This window comes from Meleagris gallopavo, chromosome 4 (genome assembly GCF_000146605.3).
Source record: "Meleagris gallopavo isolate NT-WF06-2002-E0010 breed Aviagen turkey brand Nicholas breeding stock chromosome 4, Turkey_5.1, whole genome shotgun sequence".
Lineage (NCBI taxonomy): Eukaryota > Metazoa > Chordata > Aves > Galliformes > Phasianidae > Meleagris > Meleagris gallopavo.
In genome coordinates this window covers 42,648,452-42,673,608 of record NC_015014.2, presented here as the reverse complement: position 1 = coordinate 42,673,608, position 25,157 = coordinate 42,648,452, and the positions used below count along the sequence as shown (strand labels likewise).

General features: G+C 35.9%; 1 protein-coding gene and 1 long non-coding RNA gene across 7 annotated transcripts in view; both read left to right on the top strand.

The window, feature by feature from the left end:
- Positions 1-20,799, top strand: part of CEP135 (centrosomal protein 135) — a 33,954-nt gene extending 13,155 nt beyond the window's left edge. For 2 of the 6 annotated variants that reach the window (XM_019614829.2, XM_019614830.2), the window contains exons 12-28: positions 64-207; positions 766-909; positions 1,447-1,524; positions 1,672-1,823; positions 3,428-3,543; positions 3,613-3,767; positions 4,218-4,273; positions 5,019-5,187; positions 7,525-7,575; positions 8,243-8,353; positions 10,132-10,317; positions 11,226-11,435; positions 12,059-12,261; positions 15,907-16,011; positions 16,417-16,563; positions 19,359-19,425; positions 20,644-20,798. In XM_019614829.2, the coding sequence (XP_019470374.1) occupies positions 64-207; positions 766-909; positions 1,447-1,524; positions 1,672-1,823; positions 3,428-3,543; positions 3,613-3,767; positions 4,218-4,273; positions 5,019-5,187; positions 7,525-7,575; positions 8,243-8,353; positions 10,132-10,317; positions 11,226-11,435; positions 12,059-12,261; positions 15,907-16,011; positions 16,417-16,563; positions 19,359-19,425; positions 20,644-20,667 (2,118 nt within the window). In that variant the 3' untranslated portion in view covers positions 20,668-20,798. The other 4 variants (XM_019614831.2, XM_019614833.2, XM_019614835.2 and 1 more) reach the window with 4 other exon arrangements.
- A 219-nt stretch (positions 20,800-21,018) lies between these two features.
- Positions 21,019-25,149, top strand: LOC109367553. Its single transcript, XR_002114744.1, has 3 exons — positions 21,019-21,057; positions 24,285-24,396; positions 24,879-25,149. It is a non-coding gene; the product is annotated as an uncharacterized LOC109367553 (long non-coding RNA).
- The last annotated feature ends 8 nt before the right edge of the window (positions 25,150-25,157 follow it).

The window sequence follows — 25,157 nt, the reverse complement described above, 5'->3', positions numbered from 1 at the left end:
CACTTAAGTGTCCGATTATCTAATTAGTATATTTTAACCTCAATTTTATAAATCACTTTGCAGAGTGAAGATCTGAGATTGATCACTAGAGAAAGGGATGAGCTACAGTCCATGTTAGACAGATTTGAAAAGCATATGATAGAAATTCAATCCAGCGTCAAGCTATTGACTGCTGAAAGAGACAGATTAAATATTCTTTATGAGCAGGTAAGAAGATCTTTATAATTGGCATTGAAATATCCAATTCAAACTTACTTTACTATTGCTTGTTCAAAAAGAAGGAACTCCACATTATAATAGAAATTGAGTATAGGCCCACTAGAAAATATGAGGAATAATAAAATAAATACTTACATATACTTTTTTTTTAACTTGTTAATAAAATTGTGTGTTCTGACATTCATGTATTAACTTCAGAGTCATCCTAACATTCTACTGGCATTTGGAAATGAGAAAGATCAGGAGAGAATAAAAACAAAGGGTAAGAAAGTTGGGTAGAGATACAGGCTAGGTAGAAGTTGTAACTAAATTATGAGAAAACGAAGTGAAGTTAGTCTATGCTTGGAACGGCAGAAGGATTTCAAGTATGTTGGCAGTATAAGTTGTTATGCTTCCTGTGTGATTTTAAATGTGTTCTAGTTATCTAGGGAAATAGACTGTAATAGCACTTCTATTGTGATAATGGCATTGGAACTTTCTTTTTGTCAGTGTATACATTGTATTAATTGCAATCCACAAATGCTAACAAGTAAAAACTTTTTAAAGTCTCAGAGTGAATTAAACAGGCTGAGAAGAGAAGCAAAGCATCATTTAGTTTCTCAAAGTCACATGGGAGAAGATGGAGATGTTGCACTGGCAGACTTTAGAAGACTGATGGCAGAAAAGGAAAGTCTAAGAGAAAAGTTAAAGGTGAGACTTTTTTAGCTGCATTGCTTTACAGTGAGAAAAGGCTTTTAAATGCCACCGTATTTGTGTATGACTGTCAGTTCCACTTTTGAGTAACTTCTATTCCTATCTGATTTCAAATTCATTTAGCAGAACTGGATGAACTGTCTGAATTATCCTGGTAATCACAGTTCCTAGGTAGGGTGGCAGTAGAGGAAAGGGTTTGAAGTGTCGAAGTGTAGAGTACAGATATCACAGAATATTTTTGTATGTGCTTCTTTGTGATAGAAAAACCATCTTCAAAACTTTACGTGCTACATTCTTGTGACCTTTCTATTGCCCTGTATCTCTGTAATGTTTCTGCAACAACTCACAAATATTAATTAAATTAGAGCCAAATATAAATTTGCATTGTAATTAATCAAACTTTAAATTTATTATTTTTAAAATCTTGTGTGTGTATGTATAACTGCAGTGGTGGATTTTCAGCTATTACTTAAATAATGCATAGTGAAAATCCGTGTCTTATTCATTGCATGTAAACCAATGCTTTTACCTTAGATTCAGCAAGAAGCGGCTAACCTTGAAAAATCAAAGATGCAGCATGATATTTCAGAATTGGAAAATAATATTCAACAAGTAAGTCCATTTTTAACAAACTAGTTTTTATTCTAGAATAGGATAGATTTTTTTCCAGCAATTTGTTTTTTTCATCTCTTTTCAACTTCGATTTACTTAAAAGCCAAATTTTCTTCAACAGTAATGTCTTTTATTTTTTAATTGCAGTTTGAGTTGGAAAGGTGTGAACTAAAGAGTACGATCTCTATCCTGAAAGAAAGAATAAAGTCTTTGGAAAATGAATTAAAATTGAAGTCCAATAAACTTATGCAGACATCTGATGATTCTTCTCAATTTAAAGCTGAACTTTGCTCACTTCAGTAAGTCTGATACAAAATACTATCATCTTTCAGTGACAGTAACATAATTTTACTCTACACGCATAGCAGAGATAAGGTCTTAGGAAGGAGGTTGAGATAGTTGAAAAAAAAAATCTGAAGGAAATGTAAATATGAATAAGGAAAAAATATTGGTTTAGCTTTTCGTACCAAACTTCTCCTGGATGTATTTAATGACCAGAAATATCGATGGTTTTTGTGGCAAACCGTGAGTGAAAAATTTCTCCTTCTAGATCGGTTTCCTCCAACAACCATGTTTTCTGTTTATGAATGTAGCAGAGCAGAAAGTTCTAAAAGGACTTAGAAATGCAGTTTGCTAAATTGAAGACAGATGTGTTTGCAAACTGTAGGCATAGGACCAAATTGTGCTAGTTTTACAGAGGTGTAAATAATACTGAAGATTTTATGTTAAGCATCATTGATATTTGACAGTTGAGTAGTTCATGGAGAGCCGTTCTGTAATGGAATCTTGTTTGAGCTGTTTTTCTTGTCTCTCTTTTATATGCTAGTACTATCCAAAGCATACGACATTTTTGCATGTTGGCATCTTATGACCCTTAGGTCCAGTCAGAAGGGATTTTATTTGCTCAAAAGTGCAGGATTAAGTATACATAAATGTTTTGGAGGCCTACTTAAACTTGAAGGATCACTGCTGGTCCTTCAAATTGTTTCAGAGCTTCCATCAGGTATTTCATTCAGAGACAAGAAAAGGCCTTACAAAATGTGGAAATAGAAATTTGAATAAATCTAGGCAGACATTTGAAAATCTTGCATTTGATTTAGGTAAAAATGAGAGCGTTGGATGCAAGGTTATGCTGTTAGATTAGATGTTTTGAATGTTTTACAAATGAAACCAGTGTCTGTCTCCACACTACGACATACCCTCCCACCCCTTCACCCCCCTTCAAAAAAAACCCAAAACATATATAAGGCAAAGCAGTACTATTCTGTACTATATAACTGTAAAGAGATGAAGTTCAGAAGCAATCCTCAAAGTTTATATAATACTCCAAATTACTCAAAAGCTATTTGTTGGTAAAACCATTAGTGTATTTGTTTGTAAAATTGTGACATAATTCGTGGAGCTGGAATATCTTGTGAGGCTCCTTACAATTTTAGCAGAAAGCATCATTACCTATAAAAAGCAGGAGATAAGGAAAAGGTCCGTAGTCATTTTAGCACTTGGTTCCACTTCGTTATTGCTCTGTTTAGAGCACCTTTTTGTCCTCTGAAGTTTTGTCCTAAATAGAGTAAAAGTAACTTTTACCTGCAGCTACGTTGTATTCTGGAAAAATGAAAAGCTTTTCTAGTAAGAAAAATCAGAGGACGTGAATGTTTCAGTTTACCATGGTAGTTTCATAGAGGTTCCATGGCTCCATTTTGGAATGGTGTTAAGGTGGATTTGCTGCAGAGGTCCAAAGCAAGGAAGTGGTTTTGGTCTCAGCAATCTTTAATTGCTATCATACAGTCCCATCATGAGGTTATGCTGGAACTGTTACAGAATTTCAAGCAGTTCAAGAGACGCAAGTTGAGGAACGCAAACTAAGAGTTCCCAAATGTCTTTCAATTGTGTACTGATTTTCCAGCCTCTTAAATGAGCAACTCCAGAGGACTGTGGAAGACTTACAGCACCGATTGTCTCTCAAAAATGATGAACTTCAGTCAGCTCAAGAAGAAATTGTAAAGCTAGAGGAGAAAATAGGTGATCACTAGCTATTTTTACCTTTCTTTCCTATTTTAAAGACAAGAATACTTACTGTGATATTTATAGATAGGTTAAACCAGAAGAGCACTTCACAGGATGAGGCAGTCAATGTGCTTAGAAGTACTATTACTGTTTTGGACAAAGAAAAGGATAATCTTCAAGAAACTGTAGATGAAAAAACAGAAAGAATTGCGTGCTTAGATGACAACTTAGCTAATAAGGTATGTGCAGAGAAAGTACTACTCTACGCTCTTATCTTGGGATTTTCAAAGCTGTTAAGTTTCAGGGAGGCATTTTGCCTTGAAAGCAAAGCCTGGGTAGAGCTGTATGCACCACAAGAGCTCCATGTTTAGACCTAGGCAATATGAAGTCATTTGCCAACTTAATAAAGTTTTAATTATTACTGATAACGTGTTTCCTGAACACTTCAAGAAAGTAAAAATATTTTTCTCTCTTTGCAGTTCAAGGTATATATTGAGATCCCATCTTTTTTTGATGACATGACAAGCCTTTCTCAATAAAGAAAAAAACCCTGAAAATTTGAATGTGCAAAGATGCAATTACTTATTGATGAGTGTTAAAATAAAGGTTTAAATATAAAGATTTTTAACTTGAGCTATCCTAGAATGTTGCAGTAATACCTAGGACAATTTTTGCTTTTATTTTCCTAGGAAAAGACAATTACTCACTTACGGCTAACGCTCTCTGAGTTGGAGTCATCAACAGAGTAAGTAAAAACTTTCTTCAGACAGTTTCTTCGGTGGTTTGGCTGTCTCCAATAAGTGTCTTCAGTGGTCTTAAAATGAAAGTAGATGGTAATTTTAATTACTTCAGTGAAAAGAATATAATTCTGTTTAAGACAAGTAAATGAGCATATGCAATAGAGTAAAATGTATATAACTTTTAAAGAGACTCCTCCTGCAATTAAATGGCAGGGTGCTGGGTTACAGTTAAGACAGCAATTACAAATTAGCAATTGTTTGTTTATTCTTATTTTTCCAAATCGGTAACATTTCTTTGTTCTCAATTAAGAACTGTTTTTTTAGTGTTCCAAGTACTCCATTAGGTAATATTAGATTATTAGATTTACCCAGTTAAAACTCAGGAGCTGATCTCTAATTTTGATAAGTTAATTCTTCAAGCTTAACCTGCAAGTATAGTCTTTAATAAAATATATTTATTTAGTTTTTAGCTGTTTCATCTGATCTTTCCACCTTGTATATTTCTAAGCATCATTTTTATTATTTGTATATCTTAATGCCACACCCTTAAGTTACTTTTATGCTTAGCTTATGCTTGTTCGTCAGTCTTTGGAGAGCGAGAATTGTACCGTTTAAAAAGAAAAGAAGGAAATAACTACAAAAAAACTTTCTGTGTATATAAAATCCATGTTTGATAATTTTCAGCAGTATGCAGTATAGTGTGAGTAGGGACATCTTAAATAAGATTTTCAAAAATCTCTCACTCAATAGCCAGCTGAAGGACCTCTTGAGCAGCAGAGACCGTGAGATATCTAGCTTGCGTCGCCAACTTGATGCTTCCCACACAGAGATTGCAGAAACAGGAAGAGTAAAGGAAATAGCTCTGAAAGAAAATAGACGACTACAAGATGATCTAGCTACAATGACCAGAGAAAACCAGGTATGAAGATAGTACGTACTGCTGAAGTATTGAATTATTTATTACTTGCTTATTGTACATGACTACTGCTGCATCTTGAGTTTGATTTATTATAATTAATTGTTGGCATTTCTTGAATGCTGATGTAGTAACAGTTACTGGGTGGAAAATACAAAAGCAATTAAGCCAGGAATTTGTAAATGCGTACTCAGTACAATAAGAGATACATAAACAAACCTTCCATTTAGTCAATCTTCCCCAAATTAAAAAAGAAATCTAAATAAAATAAATTGAGGACATAATTGCTTTTCTTATAATGAAATTTTCCTACTTATATCGCTTCATAGTTGCTAGTTATTGACTTAAAAAAAAAAAAGAGTAATAGGTAATTTTTAAAAGATTATATATAGGGAGGAAAAAAGAAGGTTGTTAGTTCATCAGAATACATTCTAGTGCATTGTGATTATTTAGTTTTATCCATCACTTTCATGAAGCATTGGATGTATTTGGTGAATTATGCCGCATTTTGAAATCAGGGTGTTTTGAATGTAGATATTAATGTTTATTTTCTAAGAAACTTGATAATGGTGGCTGTAAAGAAGCATTGGCTGATGCTTAATGTCCAGTTCTGGCAAGGTCAGTTTACTTTTTTTTGTGTTGCTCTACAAGAAGTCTACTCTACTGATTAATTGGGAAAGATTAGTTATGGGGAGAAAATAGAATAGAGTTTAAAGGTTACAAATTAGATTAAAGAAAACTTATTTTATGATATGACAATCTTGAATAGTCTGAATTTGTTTCCTGATTTCAGGAATGGATAAGGATGCACAGTTGATAAGAAATAGTAGAGGTTCCCTTTCCATTCTGTCAAAGTAGTGTGGGGTTTTTAGATGGTGAATTCAAAGGTGCCTGGAGAAAACATTCTTATTGGATTGTCTTTGCTTTGGTAAGGTAGGTGTCTTAGTGAGGTAGTAGCTTAGAATTTGGCTGTGTATTGCAGCTTTTTTGGGAACGTATTTCTTATGTGAGTGTGTATGTTGGATTTCTTTTTTTAATTTATTTTGGTGGAGATTCTGTTCAGGTACTTTGACTGTTTGCAGAACTTTATCTTTTATTTTTGTTATGTACTTTTATATTATTTAATTTTTCCTTAATAATTTAATCTTTCCTCCAGTAGTTCAGAGTCGTAGCTGCTTCCTAGCAGCTCGCCAGTCAGTAGCTTTAGCTGCTGGTGGTAGGTGGGAAGTGGTTTACAATTGCCTGGAGGGCTCAGTGTTACATTGTATGTATTTATGATCAAACTTCCAGCAGAGAGGCATACAATCCTTTTCAGTTGCTGATGACTGAACACTTTCCTTGTAAGGTGCATGCTACTAGTGCATAAATTAAATTTCTATCAGTTATAAAATCAAAGGTAAAATGAAATCCTTAATGTCTTGAGGGATTACCTATTTTCTTAGAGTATCCTAATTTATTTTGTTGAAAGATGAACTACTTCAAGTTGATGGTTTAGGTTAAATAAAAACTCTCAAGTAGAGGTGGTTGAGAGGTTCAGTGTTTGTCATCATCATTGTGGGTTCTGCATCTTGAGATGTCCCCCAGGGTTCAGAAGTTAAAGCAACCACTGTTGTGTAAGGCTCATTCTTCCAAAGAACGCAAACAGCATATGTGGTGTATGTCCACATGCACGCTTCCTAGTCATCATTGCTCCATTTGTTCTTATTTAGAATTCTATGAGTCTGGGATTCACAGCTGGGAAAGGCTGTGTGCTGTCTTGTTAATCCCTCATTTAAAGTACTGAGGAATAATGAGTTTTGTGCACTAATTGATTACTGTTCACTGAAAGTCTCCCAGTTCCAAATGCATGAGGTGGATGTCACCATGCAAGAGAATGTGCATATGAACAATTTCTAAAAAAAATACCCAGTGTTTTTAGGGTAAGTAACGTTGTTTCATCAGGTTAAACATTACAAAAAGGTAGGTAGTATGCAAATTTGCTTTGTTGCAACTCTTCACTGCCCATTCAGTTTGTATAAGAATACAGCCATTGCTGCTCATCATAAGATTCAAATTCTTTGTTCAATTTTGGTGCTGAGATACAAATGCTTGTTTGAAACCACTGTAAATGCCTTGCCTTTTAAATCATGTTTTTCCATTCAATCAACTCTACTGAGTCTGGAGCTAAAATGTGTATTATAGAAAGATATTCTAAGTGATGTAGTACTCTGATTGTTTCTGCAAATCCTGTGTTACAGTATACAGATATGTGGGTGTATTATTGGAATTAGAAATGCCTCCACAGGCATTTAATAAGATGAAGTGTTAAATATCAAACTTCAGTGACTAAATCTTTTCCAGGTAGCTGTGGAAGGCTACCACAAGCAGCCTGCATTAAGCATATGTAAGCATGTAAGTAAGAGACACAGAAAGGCTGATAATATTAACATACTGTGAAAAGAAACATATTTGATAGTCAAGATAAAATGTAGGTGTCTTTTTAGCTCTTATAGCATGAGGACACAGCGCTGAACTTCAGAGAGGGTCAGAGTTAGCAGTTCCAAGATCTCAAGTAAATTCCCTGGAGCATTTTTGATGTTTAAATATGGTCTTAATAATACATTTAGTTAATTTACCTTGCAATTTGACTTTAAAGTAATGTTCTTTTGTTACAAAGTTGGTTTTTGTAGTGATTCGGCACACAAAACCGTCCTGTATCAGGAATGATTTATTCTGTGGCTAAAAAAATTTCCAGCTCCCAAACATGCGTATATCAAGTTTGCCAAACAGCAGTAGGCTGTGCTGCCAGAAAAGCTGTAGATTTTGTGAATTGATATGATATTCATTGTTCCATATTGTTCTGTGTTTATCCTTCCCTGGAAAGCGTTCTGTTATAGCTAAGGCAATAGGGGATATTTTTGAACCCTACCAATGCCAAAGGATTTTGACTAAACTACTTAAAAGTTTAAGAATAACATCTAGGGCATATGTAATTACTTTGCTTTACTTTACTGATACAGTAATGTCAAGAGATAAATTTCCTGTAATGCACTATTTTACCTTTATGTAATCATTTTAGGCTGTCAGTTCTGAGCTTCAAGATGCAATACGTGAAAAGGAAGAAATGAAAACAAGAGTTCATAATTATATAACTGAAGTTTCCAGATTTGAGAGTCTGATAGCTTCAAAGGTAAAGATACAATCTGTAGGCACCTATTGCTGTTTTTGGTAACGTCGTTAGGTTTAGAATATAACACAGTTTTGTTAGGGTATTGTAAACAAATTAAGAAATGTAGAATTCTGTGTCCTATTCTCTCCTTACCTACTGTCCCTTCTTCTTCTTCTTTTTTTTTTTTTTTTTTCCCCTGCTTTATCTGCAATATTTTTTAGTAGTGAATTCATATAAAACTTCGATTGAATTCTGGTGCATCAGAATTTCATTGATGTTTCAGTTCTCCATGACACTGGTGAATGACAAACAAATATTTGAATGTTGTTTTACTTTTTGAGTTTTGTGAGTTTTAACAAGTCAACAAGTAAAATATCTGTTACTCTATTATGATTATAGACAACAAGCAAGCATGAATTATAGTTGTTAATATTTGAAGAAAAAAAAGAGAAATTGTAGGTGTAGTTCTTCTATAAGACATTGTAAAAATAGCATATTGGAATGTTTTCTCCATGGTCGATAAGATTTCAATCTTTTTGCTGTCCTGACAAAACAGTGCTCTTGCTAAATGTATTTTATTCTCATACTTCAATTCAAAAATGTGAAGTGTGTGAATTAAATCTTATAAGTATTTAAAATAAGTGGACTACTCTTCTTGATTCTATATGAATCAATACTGCATAAGTCAAGACAACAAGAACCAGCAAATTTATGTGAAATTGGCTATAAAAGAATGAGTTTTGATCTGACTTCAATTTGCATAGGCTAGATGAATGTCTGTTAATTCAAACACAATTTATAAGTATAAACTGAAGCACAGAGGAAAACTAAAGGTCAGTACCTTTGAACCTTCAATTTAAAACTCTTGTAGCTTATAGTTATAAACACTCTTATCAACTATGTCATTATGTCCAAAGCTACAAATGTGGTGAATGGGAATCCAGTCATTCAAGTCAGGTACCAAGAAACTGTAGACTTTCATTCGCCAGTTATGAAAGATTAGTTTCGGGGATTTGTCACAACATGTGAATGTTGTCTGCAGAGGCAAGAATTTACTTTTCTGCATAGTCTTCAGTTGCTTGATTGTGAGTTTCTGCATCTGAATGCCCCTTTTTTTGTCTGTACCTTCCAAGTTGTGCCAGAAATACAGAAGAATTTCACAAACTTTCCTCACTAGATAAATCTCATTCCTGGTAGCAGTATGCTCATCCTGCTGTGCACTGAATGAACAGGAGAAAAAAAGAAGGGGCTAAATAAAGAAGAAAGGTTAAGCACTGTCTTATAATGTACATTTGCAGTTGGGCAAAATTAAAACTTTTGGGCAGCAGTTATTCTTTCACTGCATATCTTACAAGCACTAACGTTTTGTAATAGGCTGCTTATGCCCAGATGGATTATCAGTCTTTCAAGTGTTGCTGTAATATACACATTAATAAGAGTATGATAGGGAAAAGGGCCAAAAATGGTCTTCTGATGGAATTTCATTGATAAACTACTATGATGAGTACATCTCTGTAATGTGACCCTTGACAATACAAGGAGCCTTAAAACTTACTAGTAACGGCTAAATGTCAATACTTCTATTTAATAAAACTCAGTGCCATCAGCATTTATTTGTCATTTGGTCTTGTAAAAGGAATGATGCCCTTTAGTAATTGCCAAAATAAGAGGAGTAAGAGAATGTTTCTACTTTCTGATGAAAAATATATGGGGAGTATTTCATAGGTGTGAAAAAAGGCCGAGCCCGAGCTCCTTGAAGGTATGTTGATGATTGCAGAGTGTTTTACTGCTTCACCTAGGAAAAAGAAAACCAAGAATTGTTAGAGAAGTTCCGAATGCTCCATACACAAGCTGAGGACTGGGAAATCAAGGCTCATCAAGCTGAAGGGGAAAGCAGCTCAATACGGCTTGAACTCCTTTCTGTAGATACGGATCGGAGACATCTTCGAGAGAGAGTAGAACTTCTGGAAAAAGAGATTCAAGAGGTAATAACCTACACAGTGTAATTCTGTCAAGAAAGTGAGGTGTCAACATACTTTTTCTATTCTTGAACATAAATTAATTCCTACGTATAACTGCTTCAGTTATGGATGGTGAGCTTTAGAAACAGCAACTGATTCTGGTTAGATAGACTTTTTCCTTCTCTAACCCCCCTTCCCTAGCTTCCCAAAATTAGAATCTCAGCATGTACTTTAAGATCTCTTCTGTAGGGTGGTCATTGTTACTGTCTCTGTAATAAAATTTTATTTAGTTGCTTCAGAATATTTTTATCTATCTTTGTGAGCATTGTGTGAGCTTAGTTCGTGATTTTATCCGAAGCTTTGAAAGAAGTATTTGAAGCATTGGTGACTAGGTTAAATGCACAAATCTGATAATGTTTAATAAGTAGTAGTCCAAATTCCAGATCAGAATTACAAAGTGCAGTAACCGAAAGCAATGGTTTTAAAATAATGAGGTTTATGTTCCAGAAACAGTAACTTCATGGAGATCAAGGAAGTTTTGGAACATATAAATAGTTCTGGACTTGACCATATTTTGTTTCATGCTTTTAATTAGCCAAAAGCAGAATAAGAGACAAAGTAATGTGAGATGACTAAAGAAGTTAATTGTATTTTGAAGTTTGAAACTTTTAATTCTGTTCTGAATTCCAGCTTCCTTCCAATCCTGTCCAATACATGTGTAATTCTTAGAGATGGTGATTTAAAAATGCAGAGACTATTTATCAGTTGTTCTTATCTGTGATTTAGAAAGAGAAAAGAAAAATGTAATCTAAAGTTAATCTTTTAGGGAAAATTAATTTTTGAAGGCTAAAGGAAGTATTAAATAAAAATCTGTTAACCAGGAGATAACTATTAATATTCCTGAAATGGTATCCATATTTGTTTTTGTTTAGCATATGATTGCACATCAAGCTTATGAATCTCAGATCTCCTCCATTACAAAAAATATGTCTAAATTGGAAGAGGACATTAAACGTGAACATCAGGATAAGTCCTCTGTGTTGGCTGACTTGACTTCTGTGAGAGAACTTTGTGTTAAACTTGAAGCTAGCAAAGACCTTTTATCTCGACAGCTTGCATCTAAAAGCATGGATTATGAAAGGGTAAGCAGCAAAAGCAAATTTAATTTTTATAATAAAACATCTTTTGCTTTTAATGTTTTTTGTTTTTAATGGTTTTTGAGAAAAAGAATACATTGCTTCAGAGAGCAAAATATGTTAATTTACATCAGTTGTTTTCCTGGTTATTGCACAAATCAGTGTTTTTACTTAGTGATTATATTAGGCTTTCTCCTACTGGATTATTCAAGACCTTGAGAACTCTAGATCTCATCCCCACAGAATTTCTTTATATTGGTAAAATTAATGACAAAAACAAACAATTCTACAATTTCAGCAAAAATTATGAAACTAATTGAGCTAGCCTAGTCAAATAAAATCAAGTATAGTATGTACTGTTTTTATACCTGTGTGCAAATGCCTACACTATCCAAGTGCCTGCACATTCAGTAAACCAGTTCCTGGTAAAACTTTTTGACAGATATTTGAAAATTTCTTAATTAAGTATAGTTTTAAATATTTATCTGCCTTAGTGTGTTTTTTGAGCTCAGTTTCCTTTTCGCTTTTATGAAACTTCCAATCATGTTGTTTTTTACTGCTCTTCAGGAAAGAGAGCTGCGTGTTTTTGTAAACCAGTGTATTAATTATGAATAAAATTTGTGCCCTAGGTTCTAGGTGAATTAGAAGACGTTAAATCAGAAGCAGAGTTGCTGAAAAAGCAATTGTCCAGTGAGAGGCTTACAATTCAGAATCTTGAAACATTGCTGGCTACCAGTAGAGATAAAGAATTTCAGAACCATTTAACGTCTCATGAAAAAGACTCAGAAATTCAGTTACTGAAAGACAAGCTAACACTTGCTGAGGGGAAACTGTAAGTCTTAAGTTATATGTGTTATGTGGGTTACAAAGAGACTTTTTTTCCTTTATTCTGGCACTCATAGTCTTGATGTTCAGTGTGGCTGAGTAGATTTTTGCAGATAGACCTTTTGACCAATTGTGGCATTGTTTAGTGAAAAATTTCTCTTTGGATCTTTCATATCACTTTAAATAATAAATCTGGTGGAATCCAGCTTAGCACTAGCAGTGAATTCAAATGAGAATTCTAAAATAAACCTTCTCTAAAAGGAAGGCGCATCTTGCTAAGTTTGTTTTCAGAGTCTTGAGAATAAGCAGAAATTTCTCTCACCACTCAAATGTTTATTCCAAAATGTTTGCTTTACTTTCTCTGCTAGTCATCATTCTTTCTCACATCAGACTCTTTTTCATGTCAAAATCAGGTAAGTTATACCTTTCCTTAAATTTATTTGTCTGATATAACTCTCCCATCTTTTCAGTGCAATCACTAAAATCCTTTCCTCCGAGATCAAGGGAAGTGGTCCTTCCCCTCTTCTCAGCACTGGTGAGGCCCCACCTGGGGCTTTGTGTCCAGTTCTGGGCTCCCCAGTACAAGAGTGACTTGGACTTAATGGATTGAGTCCAATGAAGGGCCATGAAGATGATTAAGGGACTGGAGCATCTCCTGTGAGGAAAAGGCTGAGAGAGCTCAGGCTGCTTATCTTGGAGACCAGAAGGCTCTGGAGAGGATCTATCAGTGTATGTAAATAACTGAACAGGAGGGAAGACAGAGCCAATGTCTGTTCTGTGGTGCCCAGTGACAGGGACGATGGGCAGTGAGCACCAGTGGGAACATGAGATTCCTTCTAAACAAGCACTTTTTCACTCTGCCAGTGTCGTGGTTTTGTGATTTTTGTTGTCAGTATTCCATATCATAACATCATGTAGAGTACTGGGAGTTAAAGAGTTAATGCTCCAATTCCACGGATTGAGTACTGATACTGATTGCACAGAGAGCTTGGGGAGTCTTCTACTTTGGAGAAGGTCAAAAGCCAAAAGAACTGAAACCAATACCTACACTGAATGTGGACAGCACTTTCATAATAAGTCTTTATGTAAAATTTCAGTAAACTAAGTTTTGAAGTTTTCATTTTAGGTCTCATCATGACCTGGTAACACCATTATTCTTGTGGGGATACGGTAGCCAGTGATTGTAGTGGTAACTTTGCACTGAATAGCAAGATGCTGAAATAGCAGCTGAGTGTAGATGAAGATGAAGCCTGAAGTCAAACTAAATTTCAGAAGAGAATAAAAGAACTAATAGACCCAATTAATAAACATTGCAGTAGGTTGAAAAGGGAAACATGCAAAAAGTAAAAGGACAGATAATGCTTCCCTATTATAAGAAATAGAATATGACATACCTGAACTGTCAAAAGCTATCTGTGATGACACAAATGTGGAAGAAAATTGCTTCGGATTGATGTGTGTAAACGATGATCTCAGTAAAGGTATAGAGGATGATGGTATCGATCACTTCTGTGCATCTCATTGCTACATGTTTTAGATTTGCTGAATTTTGTTTACTTGAGAAAAAAAGAATTTTAATCACATATGAAGAATATAAATTAATGGAATGTCCTGACTGTGAAATAAAAGATGGAAATTACAAAACAAGGAAAGAATGAGGTTTTCATTTAATATAAATTAAGCTTCTTGCATGCAAAAAATACAAAACATTGTTTTAATCGCTTCATAGTATTTCTTTCAAAAGATTTCTTCTGAATGCATTTTAAGGTTCCTTTCTTCTTTATTGCAAATGTCAATACTCTGTTTATATTGGAGATTCTTCATCTTGCCAGGCTAGTGTTCAGGTAAAAGAACTAGTTGCATATGCTTCTGTTTTCTACTATTCAGTTTGTAGTACTTGGAGTCTAAAGAACAGAAGCTTTAAATGCTCACAACTGTGATTGAAGTATGTGAGAGTTGCAGTTGTGTCTTGTGAAAAATGCAGTGAACTTGTCAGCTAGAACTGAAACTTTGCAGAAGGTGTGCGTCAATGTTTTTGAACTTTATTTACATTTTTGACACTATTGTGCCTGCGCTTCCACTCTGTTTATGAAACAGTACTGATACAGCCTCTACCTTCAGAAGGATTCTCAAAAGTATAGCTTTGAAGCTCTTCACTGCCATAATATTGAACTCTGTGAAGAGTGAATAGTTGTATTACTCAAAATGCTTTTTTCATAATGGGGTAAATGAGTTACTTGAGACTACAGTCATCATGTACTAAATAAACAGCATATTTAGTAGCTAAACTACTTGATGCTAGCTGGAGATAATCACTGTGGAAAGACCAGATGCTACGTGAAAAATATTGGATCACCATGTAATTTTATTATAGGATGATTGCTGTGCATAGAGGTTCCAAAATTCTGTTGTTCTTAATCTTCCTTAATTTTTGAGTGACTTAACTCATCATCTCTAATTTTGTTTCAATGTTATTTACATGTACTAACCTCAGAATTCACAAAACTGCTTGCTTTCTTCATCTTACAATAATGATTTCGGGCTCTGAGTTCTTACCTTCATCCTGGAAATATATGCCAATTTCTGAAGGACTTTGAATAGTATACCATCAGAAGCCTTCTGCCACATATTTGCAATATGCTAGATCAGAATTACTATAGGAATTTTATTGATGAATATGGAAGACCAAGAAAAATGTTCTGCGTTTCTGGGGGCTCCCATCTCTTGAGTATTTTGCATCTCCCTGGAGTCAGAGACCAATGGGTGCCCAGACATGAAGTCTGATACTGAACTAGGAAAGGAACTTGTTTTCTCAGGATTGCAGTTCAGTGCTTACACAGCGAGCTACTACATCTTTCCCTTTTCCACAACTGATTTCTCAGCACTCAGCTTCTACTGGCTTTGAAGACATGGAATAATATAGCTGTTTAGATGACTCCTTTTACACTCAAGGAGCAACTTTTTTTTTCTGTTCTGTAATGCAGTTTGGAGTGTTTTGCAATCAATCGTTGAATTCTCCGGACCAGTGATTTGCTGAGAAACATTTTTAATTATATCACTTAAGATTTTCAGGGCTGCTTTTCTTTTTGATCCTTGTAGTTGTATAATTGACCCCAAAATCAGGAGTGTACTTGGCAAACCTGCAGATTTTGCGGATTTGAGCTTGTATTAATACCAATTTTATTTAAATGTTATTCAGTTACGCTCCCTTCTAGACTGATACACTTTTTACTGCAGTTATATCAGTTATGTTTGTACTTTCTGTGAATGGCTACTATTTTTTCTTCTTTTTCACTGTACACATAAAAACAATTTAATATTGCAACAGAAGACAATCGGTAGAATAGTAATGTAATTATTTTGTCTGCTTTTATAGAACATCCCTGCTTACCTTTGCCTGAAAAAGAATAGTGTGTTGTAGTAAAGATGTAATGAGAGACTTACTCTCACATCTTTCTCACCTTAGGTTCTGCCACAAACATGCCATTGAATTGGCTCGGCTCTCCCTACTTCTAATCTGTCTCTGTGATTTGGTCTGTGTGAAACAGCGTGTTGAGTTTCTGTTTTTGTTTTGTTGACTTGCTCTAATTCCTCTGAGCTCCTATCTATCGGCGTTCAAAGAAAACGTTGTTGCTTCTGATGGTTTTTTTAGAAGCAGTCATAATAGAGAGGTTTCCATACTTCGAAGTAAAGTTGCGCAGCTGCAGACTGATTATGATGTTTTAAAAAGACAGCTAACAACTGAAAGATTTGAACGGTAAGAGGTTGTTTTCTTCATATTGAGGTGGTTCTCTTTCTCATTTTTAAAACTGTCGCTTTTTTTTAACATGGAAACACAATTTATATGGAAAATGTGTTCCTGTTATGGAAAATCTAATTTTCTCATAACCTGATGTAAAACTAATAACTTGAAAATTGTTTAATTAAAAAAGAAAAAAAAATGTAATTTCTGATTTCCTTCCTACATTTTGTGAATTTACTATTGCATTAAAAAGAAATCCATTATCATAAATGTGAGAAGAAAACTGAAAGGCACTACAAGAAAACAAGACTCTTTGCAAACTATTGTGATAATTGCCAAAGTAAAATATAAAAAATTTTTTTGCTCTGACATCATGCAGTAGTGAAGTATTTTGTAACTGAAATTGCTGTCTGTTGGTAGAGAGCGTGCAATACAGGAAATGCGTCGACATGGTCTCTCTACATCATCATTACGTGCTTCACCTCCTCTCAGTTCTACATTAAGATCTCCTTCACATTCTCCAGATCGTGCAGTTGTAAAGACAGCTGATCAAGGAGCAACTGAAAAGTAAGTGATTTGATTTTGTCACTTTGTTTCCATCTAAGTTAAATGGTTTCTAAATAATACTTTTTTAATTATATGAAGTTCTTCAGCACTTTAGGTGGTGCTTAGTTCTTCTTTTGTTGTCTTCTGCTATAAAATATTAATTGGAAACAGTAGATGCAAAGTGTTCTCCAAAGACCATACAATGGATTCCCATTTCTGTTTTTCTTAATGGTCTTGCATCAGCTGACAGCTCCCAAATGTATATTGCCTGCTTATTACTGTTATTAATTATGTCCAGATATATTTTGTCAATTTATTACTGTTAATATTTATCTCCAAATGACAAATAGTTCATATTATGAGAAATAAAATTCAAGAGACACCATGTAGGAAAAAGTCCAACAAGAATGAATTTGATCCCAACATGTTAGATAAAATAGTATCTAGATAAATAGTGCATAAAAATTATTACTGTATTTTCCATTGTTAGTGCTTAAAGGCTATGAATATCTAAGAACATGATCATCAGAGTCCAAAAAAAAGGAAGTCTTAATCAGTTTCTTCATTTTCATTGTCATTTTTATTCTTCTAGAGAGTATTGTTTTAGATGATGTCTGTTACATGTTACAGGCCTCACCGACTTCATGTCCTGTCTTTCCCATACTGTGTAACACATTGCAGTGAAGAATGGAAAGACAGGGAGAGAGAAGCAGTGATTATTTTGGTAAATAGCGTATTAAGCAATAAGCTTATAAATGTAACTATCTGTCTGCTAGCTCCGAGAAGCAGAATTCCAGACTGACAAGAGTTTTAAGCTATTTATGTTGGTAAATACATATGTCCTGTCCTTAGGCTTGCTTCTGTTAATAAAATATAAGTTTCCTGAGAACTGAGGTCAGTGTGGCCTGATCCACATTGCCAGCAATTTTCTTCTACAAGTTTTGACAGTGAAACTGAGAAACAAAAATAAATATTAATGAGGAGGACAACACAGCAGTTGTCTTTTTTTTTTTTCCTTTTGCTTCACTGGTGAGTCATTAGGCAAACCTTGTAAAATATTAAATCAACACTTTTGCCTAGTAGTCTGTGGATCATTTTTGTATTGTTCTTAAGATAATGATAAGTAATATACTTCTTAGAATGAACATAATTAGTATTGTCCTTATTCTTTCTTGCTTTATAGTTGAATGCAGTGCAGGCTGGTTGATATACTTGAAGAATACCATGTAGTGAAATATTTTATCCTTCTACTTTTCCTACTTAGTTTTTATGAGAACTCATTATCAGATCCTATCAGCAAATATCCCAATTTCACAAAGTATGTGTTTGGAAAGGAAGTATTTTTTAATTCATATGCAAACTAATTTACTGTCTTACCTTATAAATGTATTTGTGGATAAGTACATTAGAATAATCTCTGCACGTCTATCATCATCTTTCAGTCCATCTACTTATTCCTTCCTGGGAACTTAACACAGTAAAGTGTATGCTGTAATTACATTGTTCTGTAACTGTATTTCTGTGATCTGATTTAATCCTCTCAAGAATTTGTCTTCCTCCTCAGCTCACATTTACTTTGTTAAGCACTTGAGCAATAAGTCAATGAAGTGAATAGAGTTTTAGATAGTATGCTAGTGGTTGATATTTAGGAATAACAAAAGAGACCACAAGGTTGCTAATTATTACTACCTACTTCATCTTAATTTTCATTAATTTTCATTAGAATGTAGTAGCATTATTTTGAAATTTCTTTTCTCTCCCCTAGAAACGTGAGCTTCAAGGAGTAACCAGTACTTGAGCAATCAAACATAACATTTCTGTGTTATAAGGACTTATTATTGAAAATTATGAAGGATGACTTTGTATTCTACCTCTGTTTTCTTCAAATCAGTGATTACTTTTGTGAAATCTCTGAAAACATGTGACGTAACCAACTCTGCAAAATTCTGCCCTCCCAACTGTCTGGGATTTTTTTGTGGGTTGTTTTGATGGGTTTGGTATCAAGTCTGGCTAGGTTTTGTGACTTCAGCAAACATAATATAATTATATGAAAGAAATGAGTATATGATATGATTATCTCCTGTTTTCTATTATTTTATTTCTAGTTGCTTCTCTTACACGGTTACAGAAGTTTGTCTATTTTATTGTGAGCTAACAGGAGAATAACATACATGATTGCCTTAAAAGTGCTGAGCCAGTGTATGTTTTATACTGATGATGATAACCTATCTGTTTGGAATTTTAACAAGTGTTTTCTCAATACTTCAAATATTGTGAAGAATGTATATATTTTATGAATGTATTTTGCTTACTGAACGTTTTTCTTAATAAAGAATATCAATTGTTCTTTATTGTTTTTGTCATGTAACTACTCATCTCCTTTTGCTTAGTGTTTATGTACAATTTAAATGGTATCCCAATATTAAATAAAAAGTGAAAACTGGTATTTTAAAAGGTGTATTGAAGTAAATATTATAAAACTAATAAAAAAGTATATTCAGATTTCCAAATCATATTGGGAGATTAAAAAAAGTTTTTTTTAAAGAGTATAACATCAGGAATCCTTCACACAACTCAAGCTGTTAGAGAGGTGACACAGATCTTTATATTATGACTCATTAGATAAAAGTAGAGAGAGCTAATCTTTAAAATATTTAGTGTATTTAGCAGAAGAGCTACAAATTTAGATTATGAGGTGTGCTATCAGAATCTTATGGTATTCTCTTAATGTCCATCTATGCAGGATATTGTATATCAGATCACTGTTCTACTCCAGAATGTATGGCAGTTGAGGTTGATACGGTGTGTATTCACAGGTGGAGGTACTCATGTGGAGGACTGGAAGTGGGGGAGTTGACTGTTGCCGTTTCCATTGGCCAACAGGTGGGGCTATGACTGCTTAACGTTTTGAATAATAATTAAAAAAACATGATTACCAGCTAATATTGAAAGCATCCCTAACATGTAAGTAAACAACCCATTAAATAACAAGAAAAACTTTTTTTTTTGCTTTTAGAACTTGTCTATTTTGCATTACGATTGTTACAGTTGTAAATTACACAGAATATTGAGTTAACTGGAAATATTGTCTCATATAATTGTAGATAAATGCTACTTGCAAGCTAAACCAGTATATTTTAATTTTACATACTGTATTTTTGTCAGTTGTGTTATTTAATGTGTCTTGTGTATGTATTATATTTTACTAATTAAAAACAACTTAGAACACATTCAGGAGTATCTGAAAATGCTTGTATCAGATTAGGCTTCTGAGCCACTGGAAGGAGTTGTTTATTTCAAAATGTATGCATCTATGCTTTTTACTTTTGATGTCTCTCATTTGCCAGTTATAGAAATAGGGGAGGTTGTTTTCTCTTATGGTTTATCACCATTTGTAAATAAGTCAGTAGTTTTTTGATGCTAATTCATTTTCTGCTCTCGGTTCTTTCAGTATTGGTTTCTAAACACCTTATTTTGCATATAAAGCCTTCAAATTGGAATCTAAATTAAAAAGGCAAATGTTCCATCTTATTGATAAATGTTTATTCCCACATGAAATTTATACTTTGTCTTTATTATTAAAACCATAACACATTAATAACCCTTCTTACATGACTGTCAACTGTAAAAATTAGCAGATCATGGAGCACAACAGGTACAATAAAGCTAGTGTCACTGCAGTGACTAAAGCCTGTGCAGCTTTCTGAAATAAAAACAATGCTGATATTCAGACATCATTTTACCTTCTGCTACTATTATTTTGAATACATTTTTGTAAGCAACTACAATAAAAGAAAAGTAAGAATTAAACAACTTTGCATTAAAATAAAATATTTTATATTTGAAAGTACAAAACAAGCCAAAATTTGTAGATTTAAATCAGTGGACTGTCATATATGAAAGAAATCAAATGTAAGTTGGGGATATGATCATCTCTGCTGGGCTTCATTCAAAGAATCTTCTGTGCTGTTCTCAACTGCTGAAAGACCAAAAAATCATGGAATCCTCATGACCTGTTTTAATTATCATCCGGGGTTAGTAGAAAGCAGAGTAGGGCAGACATTAAATCTTACTTAATCTGTTTTCTGTTGTTTTCTACAGTTGGGAATGGAGGAAAAGTATTAGAAGAATAATAAAGGTGAGGCTGTAATTATTGGGGCTGCTTTTTCTACAAAACAAGGCAAGTGTATTGTCAAATGTGAAGAGAATAAAAGGATGGTTTTTATGAACTTATTAAAACTTGAAGTGCTTGATTAAACTTTCTGTAGTTTTTTTTTTGACTTAATTTCTTGTGTCCTACTGTACTGTAGCTGAAATGCTAAGTCATGACCTGAAACAGTGATTGAGCACCTGGTGGGAAGGCAGGGCCAACCCAGGGGAACTCAGGTGCAAGCAATCTGAGTGACCAGAAGGAGTGGAGCCAGGATCCACCCCTTCCCAGATCTCATTTAAGGGTTGGCAGTGGAGGTAAGGGTATCTTGCTGGAGATCCCTGACTACCTGAGGCCTTCCAAAGGTAAGCAGATTTTTTCCTTTGTTTCTGTGTCCACAGTTGCTGCTTGTCCTTGTTTGCTGCAGCCAAAGACTTTGCTACCTTGCTATTGTTGCCGTACTTTCCATCACATTATGGTGTTACAAATGTTGTCCCTAAACTTTAATTTAGATTAATAATGTTAAAGAGCAATTATAGAATTCATTTGAAAATGCATTTCTTTTATTTTTTGTCACCCCAAATCTGGAAATAGTGATATTTCTGTGTGATGCTAATTAAAGAGGGCTAACTTTAGGGTTTCCATCTTTTCATGTAGAACGCTTCATGCAAAAATGGTGCATGTGTGGGAAGGCTGACCTATTTAAATGCCATTTCTTAAATGAATCTGTATGACCCCAGCTGGAGTGCTGGGATCAGGCCTGGGGCACTGAGGTGCAACAGAGTTTTGACTTACCCCAGGTCACTACTTCCTGCATTGAGAGGCTCTGCAAGGCTCTCAGTACCTCAAGAGGGCTGGGTGTAACCAGCAGAGAACCACCAAAATGATGAAGTAGTTGGAATATCTCTCACATAAGGAGAGGCTGACCAAGCTGGGGGGGTGTTCAGCCTGGGGAAGAAAATGCTTTGGAGGAAATACGTCTATAAATGCCAAATGGGTGGTGAGACAGTCTTAGTGATAAGGAAAGGACAGAAATCAATGGGCACAAATGAAAATATAGGAAACTCCTTTTAAATCTAACTATGCATTTTTTGTTGTTATTGTTTCCTCTTCTGTGAGAGTGGTCAAATGGTGTAACAGTCTGCTGGGTGAGGTTGTGGAGTTTCCCTGTCCATGGAGATATTGAAAACCTGCCAGGCTGCAGTCCTGGACAACTTGCTGTAGCTGGACTTCTTTGTCTAGTTCAGCCCTCTCCTCAGTTGCTCCTATGGTCTCACAGCTGCAGCCGATTTGGTGACTGATATTTTCCTGACAGCAGTGTGATTAGTTTACTTTGTCCATCTGTTGCTTGGAGGAGTGGCTGACGCATCAGAGGGCTGTGCTACCATCCATTAGGACCAGGAAGGCTAGAAAAATGGGTGGAGAACCTTATGAGGTTTAACAAGAGCAAGTGTAAAGTCCTACACCTGGGGAGGAATAACTGCATGCATCAGTACTGGTTAGGGGAGGAGCTCTGCAGGGAAGGACCTGGGTGTCCTGGTGAATAACAGATTGGCCATGTGTATCTGTGTGGCCAAGAAGGCCAATGCGGTGGACTAAAAAGAGCATGGCCAGAAGGTCAAGGGAGGTGATTGTCCACCTCTATTCTGCCCTGGTGAAAACACATTTGGAGTGCTCTGTTCTTGGCTCCCTGGTTCAAAGATGAGCAGGGGCTTGGAGCATCTCCAATCTGAGGCTGTTGAGCCTGGAGGAGACTGAGAGGGGATCTTATCAATGCTTACAAATATCGAAAGGGTGGGTGTAAAGTGGATGGTGCCACGCTCTTTCCAGCCTGTGCCCACTGACTTTTGCCCTTTCCCTGGACGTGATCTAGCCGTGTGCCTAGTGAGAAGACAAGGGGCAATGGAAACAAACTGGAACAAAGTTCCATGTGCATGTGAGAAAGAAAGCCTTTTTTACTTTGAGGGTGACAGAGTACAGGGGCATGTTACCTAGAAAGAATGCAAAGTCTCCTCTGAAGATATTCAAAACCCGCCTGGAAGCTTTCCTGTGCAACCTGCTGTAGGGAACCTGCTTTAGCAGGTGGCTGGACTTGGATGATCTCCAGAGGTCCCTTCTAGCCTCTATTATCCTGCGCTTGTGACATATAGTGAAATTATGCTTATTTTCCATGTTATTTTTGACTTTTAAAAATTATGAGTATAAAAATAATTTCTATTGCTTTTTTCCCCCTCAATATTAGATTAATCTACATTCAAAGTGAGGTAGATGGTGAGTTTTGGTATTGATCATGTTGTATTTCCCTCTCCTGTGTGTGGGACTAGGTGAGCATAGTCTGAGTGGAGCTGCTCCACCACAGGCTTGCCAGCGGTGCCTCAATCATGTCGAGGTGATGGGGTAGAAATTAGACTATTTGTTTGTATTTGTTTTTATCAACAACAGCAGCATGATGGTAAAGGGGGAGGGTGGGGAATCAGTGTGGATGCCAGTGGCTCTTTATACTTAGTTTCAATACGATTGTGTATTTTTTTTTAATACAAACAGAAATGAGTGGCAGTGTGGTTACTGCCACTTGTAAACAAAGCTCTGGAGGAAGTTTTGCACTGAGCTTTTACTTACGTTGACATCCGATTGTTTTATCTGACATGTGGGTTACTGGACTAAAGCTGCATGTGCAGTAAGTGTACCTGTACTTATTTTCTTTGCATAAATATAACTCGAAGGGTAGTAGACTCCTATCACAGCTGCTCCTTGCTTTTCTGTGGTGTATTTGTGCCATCTAGTGGACGTCTGTCTTTTCTCACGATCATAGCACACCGCAGATTCGGTTATTCCATGGGAACTTGATACATCGACTAAATTCGCAGTGAAACAATTATTTAGAAAGTCATGTGATTCTGCAAACATCGCTTTGCCAGAGAGGTTTACAGCTGCAATTGCTTTGCAAAAAAAGCGTGTTCTTAAGAAAAAATAAGGAAATCTCAATTCAGCTTATAGCTTCTTTTCCATGAAAGCACGAACACTGACTTTATCAACAAACATCTCATATAACTGAGCAAATTGAGCCGAAGGCTGAATTTACCTCTGTTCTAATGACTATCACTGAAGTTCTGGACTCTACTGTCTGAAATGTTTAAGTTCTGCAAGAGCAGCAAAGCAGAATAGTAAAAAAAAAAACAAAAAACCTGAATCCTTCAAAGGAGTGCTGCAAAATTCAGCTCTGATAATTGAGGTGGTTTGTAGCCACATGTTTTCGATACAAATATATACGTGTAATTGCTAATGTAAAGATAGTGCTTCCTATATTTTTCTGACCTCCAAATAACATATCTGGTACAAAGGCTTCGTGCAGTGTATGCTATGACTGCAGTTATGCAGGGAATGAGAAGGGAATGAACAACTCTCTTGAGGTGTACAACTCCAGATTATTGCAGATGAAAAAATGAGTTAGCATTTATTCCAGAGTTGTACGGTTTATTTTTAATCCATTTCCTAACCCCCCCCCTCCCCAATATATTTCTGACTCTGTAATTTGCTGATCTGCAGGTCATTAAAGAGTCTAAAACTGTATTCTTCCTTTAAATTATCCCAGTATTGGACACAGAAGAATGTGCACAATAGCTCTTTGGTCCAACCCAGCATGGGTGTTATTTCTCCATAAGATCCTGTTCTCTTCAACAAGAGCAGAAGGGGCACTTCTACCTGTAAGTTAAGGAACCTGGTTGCAAAGCAGTATGTCCATCCCCTGCCTCCGTACATGACCACACCAACCCTATGTCTGAAAGCAGGGTCCAAACGTACCCTGAACTCCAGCCTGGGGCCACGCCCACTACCCTCTGGTAGATGTAGAGCCTTTCCCTGACACAGCTCCATGCTGTTCCCTCGAGCAGTCTTGCTGTAACCAGAGAGCAGAAATCACTCCCTTATGGAACTGTGAGCTGCCAGGAGGCCTCCCCTCAACCTCTGCAGCAGCAGGTTTTGCCGTATGCTCCTCAGGAAACTTGGGATGCCAGCGGTAGTAAAACCTTGCTGACTCGCAGCCTTGATGGCTGATCTGTGGGAGTGGGACCCCGACAGAGGTGACAGAAGTACTGGGTGTAAGGATGCAGAAGAGACGAAAGGCTGTTTTCCCGCACTGCTGTGTTGGGGCTGACAGCTGCATTTTTTGCATTATTTTTTTTTGTAGTTCCCTCACACTTCGTGGTAAATGAGATTAGACAATGGTTTGCATGTCACGCCAGGCAAGCTCTGCGCTCAGACTTGGGTCTCACTGCGGGACGTGAACAAATCATCAGCAAGAGCCCAGGCACAGCTCAGGCAGCACCACGGTGCCGGTACCAGCGGGCTCCGGTCTCACCCGTTCTCCCTTTCAGCCGCCCAAGGCGTCAAACAGCCCGTTTCTGCGGCCGCGCTGCCCTGGGGCGGCTCCCGGGGCTGGGCGGTACGGTGCAGCCTGGCGGCGCTC